This window comes from Panthera uncia, chromosome C2, assembly GCF_023721935.1.
Source record: "Panthera uncia isolate 11264 chromosome C2, Puncia_PCG_1.0, whole genome shotgun sequence".
Classification (NCBI taxonomy): Eukaryota; Metazoa; Chordata; class Mammalia; order Carnivora; family Felidae; genus Panthera; species Panthera uncia.
In genome coordinates this window covers 144,415,062-144,423,683 of record NC_064810.1, presented here as the reverse complement: position 1 = coordinate 144,423,683, position 8,622 = coordinate 144,415,062, and the positions used below count along the sequence as shown (strand labels likewise).

General features: G+C 47.4%; 1 protein-coding gene across 2 annotated transcripts in view; it reads left to right on the top strand.

Moving 5' to 3' along the window:
• The window catches only part of OSBPL10 (oxysterol binding protein like 10), a 256,126-nt gene extending 248,513 nt beyond the window's left edge, over positions 1 to 7,613 (top strand). The window contains exons 9-12 of one of the 2 annotated variants that reach the window (XM_049629891.1): positions 186 to 372; positions 2,107 to 2,289; positions 4,995 to 5,148; positions 7,489 to 7,613. In XM_049629891.1, coding sequence (XP_049485848.1) covers positions 186 to 372; positions 2,107 to 2,289; positions 4,995 to 5,148; positions 7,489 to 7,533 — 569 coding nt within the window. In that variant the 3' untranslated portion in view covers positions 7,534 to 7,613. Of the gene's footprint in view, positions 1 to 185; positions 373 to 2,106; positions 2,290 to 4,994; positions 7,438 to 7,488 lie in introns of those variants that run through there. The other variant, XM_049629890.1, reaches the window with a different exon arrangement.
• The last annotated feature ends 1,009 nt before the right edge of the window (positions 7,614 to 8,622 follow it).

Genomic DNA, 8,622 nt, shown 5'->3' with positions numbered 1-8,622 from the left:
CCCCCCCCCCCCCCCCCCCCCCCCCGGGTTATGAGATAAATAAGTGGCCAGGGAGTGGCTTACCTTTGCAGAAGTGGGAGACAAGATGTCTGTTGCAGGAAGCTGTTTGGTTTCTCATCTTTATGTCTTTTGATCCCTAACTGCCCTTTTCTTGTGTGTCTGACTGTCCTCCTCTCTCCCTGGAGGTGTGCTGAGGCTCCTGGAACACGGGGAGGAGTACGTGTTCACCCTGCCCAGTGCCTATGCTCGGTCTATTCTCACCATCCCATGGGTGGAGCTTGGAGGCAAAGTCAGCATCAGCTGTGCCAAGACTGGGTACTCAGCGACAGTGATATTCCACACAAAGCCTTTTTACGGAGGGAAAGTCCACAGGTAGGAGGCGCCAGGGAGCCTTTGTCTTTGCCTTATCACAATACCCTTTCTTTCCTCCGTTAGAAGCTTGGGTTCCAGCCATGGGATGAGGTGGAAATCAAGATAAAGCTAAAAGACCTTTTTTAAAAGAGGTACTCTTCTTTTCACCCCTCAACACAGTGGTTTTTTGAGCCCTTCCCACTCTACACTTACAGTGAAAGCCTTCGGCGATATATTCACAACACACACCAGCAGAATAGGAAGTGCTTCCATTTGTAATAATAACCTTTCCCTTCCCAGGCCACAGTCTGTTTCTCTGCTCTGAAGCCGTTCCATCTGTGAGCTTAGACACTGCCTGAGAGCTCATTTCATGTTCAGTTGGATCCATTAAATAATCCTGAATCCTGTATCATCTCAGATCAGGGCTACTTCTTTTAGTAGCTGGGGAAGCCTGATCCAAGGAAATTGAAGGAAAAGTCTGCTGTTTGAGGGAAGCATTAAGATGTTTTTATTGCCACAGTCCTAGAGCATCATATAAGCAAGCTCCAATCTTTGCCCTTTTTCTTGGGAAGTGTTCCGTGTGGTTCATGTGAGGATGCCAGGGTGTCACCTGGGAAAGTGGATGCCTTTGGTGGCTGTTTTGGAGCCACACGCGCTGGCTTGCAAGAGCTGATGGTATGTGCTTCTCCAGTCCCACAGACCATGTCTGTAGCCTGAGATCAGCTGTGGTGGGCACCACAGAACATGGCAAATGCTGCAGATCAGGTCTCTTTCCCTTTAGAGAGCCAGTTGTTAAAACATTGCCAGTGCACCCCTCATACCCTTCTAGAACATACCAGAAGATTTCCGATGCCACCCACAAGGCTTTGCCTCAGCATCTAGCAGCCATGGTGTTACTCAGACTCAGGGAGGAGGCTTCCAAGCCCATGTTGAAAATTCTAAGTTCAACTGAGCTGGGCCATTAGAAGGAAAGAAGCTTAGCTCCTTCTCACACTTGGCTGCTTTGGAGCAGGCTTTCCCATTTCTACTGCATTACTCTATGCAACAAGCTTGAAGGTGGTGAGGGAGGTGGGGGTATTCTTTCTCCCAGAGTTGGAGGCCTAGAGCTCCCTCAGACCAGGCAGGCGAAGCGAGGAGGGCACAGATCCCACAAAGGCCCCTTGTAAAAAGTGGTCCCTCGAAGCCACTGCTGTGAGTAAGATGCTGTTCACTCAATGCCAAGGGTCCAGGTTTTGCTCAGCCTTCGTTCAGGGGAATGTGCAGATGCCAGGGTGAACGTTTCCCCCTTTTTTCAACGTGATCTTAGGCGGATTGTGGTCAGTCCTGTTTGACCCACAGTTCTTAGTACACACTCAGGACCTGTTGGTGTTTCAAATGTAGCACTATTAGATGCTATTTTGGGGAGGGAGAAGTATATACTTTATTTTTCTTGAATTGCTTGATTTCCACCCCAATAATAACATGTACCTTTTGTGTGTTTATCAAAATTAAGAAATTAACATTACTGCATTGCTATTAACTAATGTACAGATTTCATTCAGATCTCACCTGTTTTTCTACCAATGCTTTCTTTTTCTGATCAAGAATATTAGGTCACAGTTTTAAGAGCTAGTCATTAAGCAAAATGGCAAAAAGCAATCCCTCCTCCTTGCCAACTCATAAAAAAAATCTGTAAATGTAAGTACACCTTTGGAAGCAAGTCTCTGTTTTGTTAATCTTGCAAAACATGTTCCTTTGACTCATTCATGAATTCAGGGTCACAGCAGAAGTGAAGCACAACCCAACCAACACCATTGTTTGTAAAGCCCATGGAGAATGGAATGGTACCCTAGAGTTCACTTACAACAACGGAGAAACCAGAGTCATTGATACGACCACACTGCCAGTGTACCCCAAGAAGATCAGACCTCTGGAGAAGCAGGGGCCCATGGAGTCCAGGTGGGAGTCAGGTTGGGTTGTTTCTTTCCAGCTTAGCGGTCCTTAGCACTTGACCGGAGGAACAGAGAAGAAGCCTCTGAAAGCCCAGCGAATGGAAATGGTCCAGGAATAGTGTTCTTCTCACTTGTTGGGGTGCTTGAATTTTCCACTGTGTGTGTCTTAGGGGTAGACCCTTTGGAGCTTTCAGTTTAGTTATTATGTTAAGTGTGGGGTGGGTTTTGAGGATAGCCTTTAAAAAACCTTTTTAAGTTTATTTATTTACTTTGAGAGAGAGAGAGAGCACAGGCTAGGGAGGGACAGAGAGAAGGAGAGACAGAATCCCAAGCAGGCCCTGCGCCATGAGTGCAAACTGTGAGATCATGACCGGATCCGAGATCAGGAATTGGACGCTTACCCAACTGGTCCACCCAGGTGCCCGCTGACAGTAGACTTTTAATGCCTGTCCTAAAAGAGTTTGTCAACTCAACTGGTCTGTTGCTTGATTGCAGAGTTAAGTTGCTAGTCATCAAAGAACTGTGCATAGAAGCTGTGGGATATTTATTTTATTTTTATCGCCAGATTAGCGACATTATTAAAAAAAAGTCAGCAATGGCAAGGACGTGATAAAATGGACACCCTGGGTCATATGCTCATAGTAAGAATGTGTGCAGGGTAGCTGCATGGATCAGTGGCTTCAAATGAATTCACTTTAATTTTGTATTCTGTCTTTGGGAATCTATTCTGAAGGAAAATTCTGAAGTTCAAAAAAGGTTTTAAGTATAAAATAGGGTATTTTAAAATTTTACTTGTTTGTTTAAAATTTATTTGAGAGAGAGAGAGGGAGAGAGAATGCGAGCAGGCGAGGGGCAGAGAGAGAGAATCCCAAGCAGACTCCACACTGTCAGTGCAGAGCCAGACACGGGGTTTGATCACACAGTCTGTGAGATCATGCCCAGAGTCAGATGCTTAACCGACTGAGCCACCCAGGTGCCTCTAAATTGGGTATTAAAACCTGTAAAAAACCCAAAAAACACCTAACTGTCCAACAAAGGAAAATGGTTAAATTATGGAGTATCCACCCAATTAGTATGTCTACTCCATGGTATGAATACATATAGTATTCATATAGCCACTTAAAGCGATGTTTCTGCACGGATCTTCAGAAGAAGCAGGATCTTCTTAGAATATACCATTTTTATTTTTTAGTCCAGGAGGTTAGCAAACTGTGGCCCATGGGCCACGTCCAGGCCGTGGCTGATTTTTTGAAAGTTTTATGGGACCACAGCCATGATCATTAATTTACCTACTGTTTATGGCTGCCTTTGTATAGCATTTAAGCAGTTGTGATCAAGACCATATGGTCTGCAAAGCCTACCTGGCCCTTTATAGAAAATGTTTGCTGACCTCTTTTAGAGGTCTCTCCCCTCTAAATTTGGGACCACCAGCTTCTGATGTGACTCTTCATGGGAGGTCCTGCCCTTGAGAGCACCCACACCTGGGATGTCCTTGTGCCCAGCTTCTCCCAGAAGTTTCTCCTGCTGTAAAATTGGAGTGAGAGCATTATTCTCCTTGGAGCTCTGTACGGTGGGGCTCAGGGCAGATCCGGTGGGGCTCAGGGCAGGTCCGGTGGGCAGTCCAGCGGGAGCTTAACCCTTGTCAGTTGCCTAATTTTGGTCCCCCTCAGAAGGGGCTGCTCATTGTCCCCACTTTGCTGGCAGCCCTGTGTGGCCTTTCTCAGCTTAATCATCTGACACTCCAGGCTTCCTGCTATTCGAGGCCCTCTCATGGACAGGTCAGGGCTATCCACTGTGGGAGCATTCTCTGGCCCTGGATCTAATTACAGAGTGTCTGCTTACTCCTGGCTACAGAGGCGTCATTAGCCCCACTCAGGGAGGGAATCCTCGCTGCTGAGAATTCTGATAGTTCCTTTTATGCACAATCCCAAGTGGCCCTGATGCATTTACGTGAGGAAGTGCACGGGTGATGGTGTCTCGCTTTGCCTCAGTCCCTTTCCTCACCCTCTAGAATGGAGTATGAATCAGGGATGGTCCTGGGACATTCCTGAGGGTGCGGAAAGCTGTACATCAGGAGCCAATCTAGGCTGCCTTCTGCAGTGAATGAATGAGTGAGTGAGGCAGAGAAGTAATTTTCTGTGTAGACATGGGGGAGATGATGGATCCTACCACATAAACGCACACTCCCACGTGGCCCCGTCTGTAACTCCTAACGGTCGAATCCCCTGTGAATAAGCAGCCATCGCTCGTATTTGCCAGTTGGCTGACTTTGGACACCTCACCTTATATGGATCTTGTCTTTCTCGTTAAAATGGAGATGGGAATATAGCATCCATACCATTGGGTTGTTATGATTAAATGAGCATTTACATATGTAAAATGTTAGAAATACGATAAATGCAACGGAAGTGTCTGCTATTATTGTTGTTTGTAACAGCAGTAGTATTAACACTGGCTCCTCCTCCTGTTACTAGATTCAGTTCCTAGACACTCAGCCCTGAGAAAGTCATGCTGCTCAGGATACTTGGGGCCTGTTGGCCCTGGGTTCAAATCCTGGCTCTAGAGGTCGTTGAGGCACTGGAATGAACTAGCCCTAACAGATGGCCCGTCCAGATGCCCTCCCCGCCGCAGCTCTGGCCCCCTTGCTGAGAACTGTCATTGCCAAATGAGCTGTCCCTGTCTGACCACCTCCTCTCCTCCATGCGTCTCCAGGAACCTCTGGCAGGAGGTGACCAGATACCTGCGGCTGGGGGACATTGATGCTGCCACTGAGCAGAAGCGGCTCCTGGAGGAGAAGCAGCGGGTAGAGGAGCGGAAGCGGGAGAACCTGCACACACCATGGCGGCCCAAGTATTTTATCCAGGAGGTAACTCGGCCACCTGTCTTTGGGGACTTGTCCCAGGTGAGGGGCGGATGGGTCGGTCTTGCTGATGCAGCAGTTTGTATGAATGAGGATGGTCCTGGGAAGGTTTGGGGCAGCTTGGCTCTGGCTTTGGGCCAGGCTGTCCTGTGACACTTCCCTCTGACATCTTCCATCAGAATAGCCTGTCAGCCCGACAGGGGGGCAAGGAATGAATGGGATTGCAGATCTGGATGCTGTCCTATTAAAAAAAACAGAAACAAAAAACACAGCCCCTGCTACTTTATCATCAGTGACAAATTAGCCGTGAAGCATCTCACAGCCTGTCTGCACAGCTGGGGGACTGGAACCTTCATGACTGAGAACAAGCGCCCTCTCGGAGCCCTGCCTCCCGTGGGCCAAGTGGGACGGGTGTGCTCAGAAAGGCTGGTGTGAACCGCCACTGTCACCCGGAGAAGTGACACCGCAAGGCAGTCATCTCCACCAGTCTGCCCACCCAGTGGGCAAGAGGGCAAGGCACCATGTGCCCGGTTGAGGCTCTTATGCTTTTAAAGTTGTTTGTGGAGCAGTTGAGGAGCATTCTGAGAACAGAGTTGCAAACGATGGAAATGTAAGGAGCCACAGCTTTTAACGCAGGCCCTCCGGAGCCTGGCAGCATCGTTGAGGGACACCCCCGTGAGGACTGGCGCAGACACAAGAGTCTGTGAAGGGCCCGGATACCATTTAACCTCCAGGTGGTCATCGATGGTCTAATTCTTCACAGGAAGCCACAAATGTGAATTTTTATGACAAATCTGATATTCACATGATATCAAGGCATCTTCAGTTTAAACACAGAGCCAGTAGAGATATGTCTAAGCTTTCTTTGGCCCCAGGACTGCTACTGTCCGACTTGTGCTGCAAGGAAGGGTTATCCTGTGTAGCAGGAGGGCTGATGGGGGTGTTCATGACTTTGAGGTGCCCTTACGCTCAGGAGCAGAAGCAGCTGCTGCTCTCCCCCAGGCAGCAACTGGGGCTGTGGGTGAACAGAGACTTCGAGGTTGGCTTCCGATTCAGACAGGAAGCCTGCTTGAGCAGACTGCCTTTATGAGACTCTGAGTGGGAACCACGTCTGGAAGCCTTGCCTCGGTGAGGTGACTCTGTTCTCCAGAGAAACAACAGAGCTGAATGAAGACCCTGGGAAAGCCAGTGGGTATAGTTCAGTCCCAGCCCAAAGGCCTGGGAACCCAGGAGGGGAGCCAGTGGTGTAAATGCGGGTGCAAAGGCAGAAGAGATGAGCAATCCCAACTAAAGAAGGGAGGCAGAACAGAAAGAGGAGGGTCAGTCCCTCCTGCCTCTACCTTGTTTGTTTTCAGGCCCTCAAAGGCTTGCATAATGCTTATCCACTGTAGGGAGGGAAATCAACTTTACTGAGTGCTTATCTCGTCTGGAAACCTTCATGGACACACTCAGAATGTTTCATCTGGGCACCACGGTGAATCAGGTTAACACATAAAATTAACCATTACAAAATCCTTCAAGGACCCTTCTGTGTGGTGGATCTAGTTTGCCTGGCTTCTGTGAAAAGTTGGCCATAAAACAAAAACAAAAACACACACAAAAAAACCCTAAAAGGCAACAACAACAAAAGCACAGTTCTTCTTCCTGGGTTTAAGGAAAACCAGTATGTTGGTAACAGAAAACTTGAGGATATGTAAAGAATAAAAATCATCCCAATACCAGAATTGTTACTATTTGGCACATTCCCTTCTAGTCAAGCCCCAGATTGTGTACAACATTTTGACTCTCGCCTTTTTCTGATGGTTGGCGTCATTACTCACGTGTGCGGATTCCTGGCCACCTCCTGCTGCAGGGAGCCGTGGTTGGGCACTTCCCTCCAGGCCGGTGGGCTGTACATCACTGATCAGGAAAAATTCCTCAGAGGCAGGCCTTGCCTTTCCTCTCGTGTCCGTTCATTGGACCACCCTCTTTTTCTTTCTTGTCCCACTGTTTCAAAGGTGTTTTTTTTGGCCAACTAATCTTATATGATGTAACCCGACAAAGCCCCCCTTCTTTGGTTAATTTTAGTTATTTTTTGGGTTTTCCTCCTGACATGCCAAAATGTGAAACTCTTGTCTCACAAAGCAGCCGGGCTGAGGAGGGGTGGCGAGACCACCGGCATGGTGTGGTGGTGAGCTCCCAGAACAAGACGCACACACGTTTTAGTGGCAGTCCCGAACAGATGCTAATGAGCACTGCTCTGTGTGGGACTTGGCTTGTAACATAGCAGAGGCTGCAAGCTACCTCTGATTCTCCCCTTGCCCAGCAGAGAGGTCTTCATAAAATGTCTCCTTCTTTCTCTTACAGGGTGACGGCTGGGTATACTTCAATCCTCTTTGGAAGGCACACTGATGGGGTGGAGGTGCAGCTTTCAGAAATAGCCCTGTTTTTTGTAGGAATTAAAGTGGTTCAGTACCAAGGTTCTGCTGGTATTCACGGAGACCTCTTGTTATCATTCAAGAAATGGTACCTGAGAGAGAACTTACATACTGTGAAAAATGCACCACCAAACTACTAGTGGATTGGATTTATTCGAGAGCCATTTGGGGCATGTGTGTATACACAGTTTGTGTGTGAGCTCCCAGTACACTGTAGGTTCACATACACACATGCACTATATGCACATGTCTGCTGGGTATCGTTACACATGTAAATACTGCACTTAACCAAGATTTAAGTGGGTAATTATGAGCTCCTTTTTATCAACGAGGTTTGAAGTTTTCTATTTTTCACTTTGCCAAAAATGTTTTGCACTCACAAAAATACTCTCGGGTAGTCAACTCCTGTCAAAACAAAGGTGAGTTGGCATGGCCCAGTTGATGTCCATATGGTAGAAGGTGGCTCATTCCTGGTGGAAGTGTAGGTGGCTGTCACTTCACAATTCTTGTTGTGATTCCCACCTCCCTGTCCACTTCAGCATTTCGTTTGTCCTTAAGAAAGAAAAACTGCTATTTCCTGTTGAATGGTGAGTGGGCAAGAAGCTGTTAAAGGTTTATGCCAGAGCCTTCCAAGATGGAGCACCTTTGGGAGGACCGAGCCCACCTTGGAATATTCCTCCTACCTACTTGCCCCAAAATCTGACAATTTCTCATGCTCAAAGTATTAAGTTACACATTTTCCAGAAGCTGCTTCTTTTACAGTAGAAACCAAGTCATACAGAGACTTCACTACTTTTGTGATGAAAAAGGGCTTTAGAAGTTAAATACACGCATCCATATCCAGAACTGCACAACCACAGCCTCAATTTTGTATTTAGTTTGGGGAAAGAGAAAAGAATGTCCTGTGGATTTTTTAAGTGCTCCTCTCTTGTTTGACCCAAACTCTGCAGGAAAACCACTGTGATTAAATAACACACACAGAAAGACTATGTAAGTGTTCCATGGTTTCAGCTGAATTTCAGTCCTCTGCCTTTACAAATGAGGTCAAGACATGACGAGAATA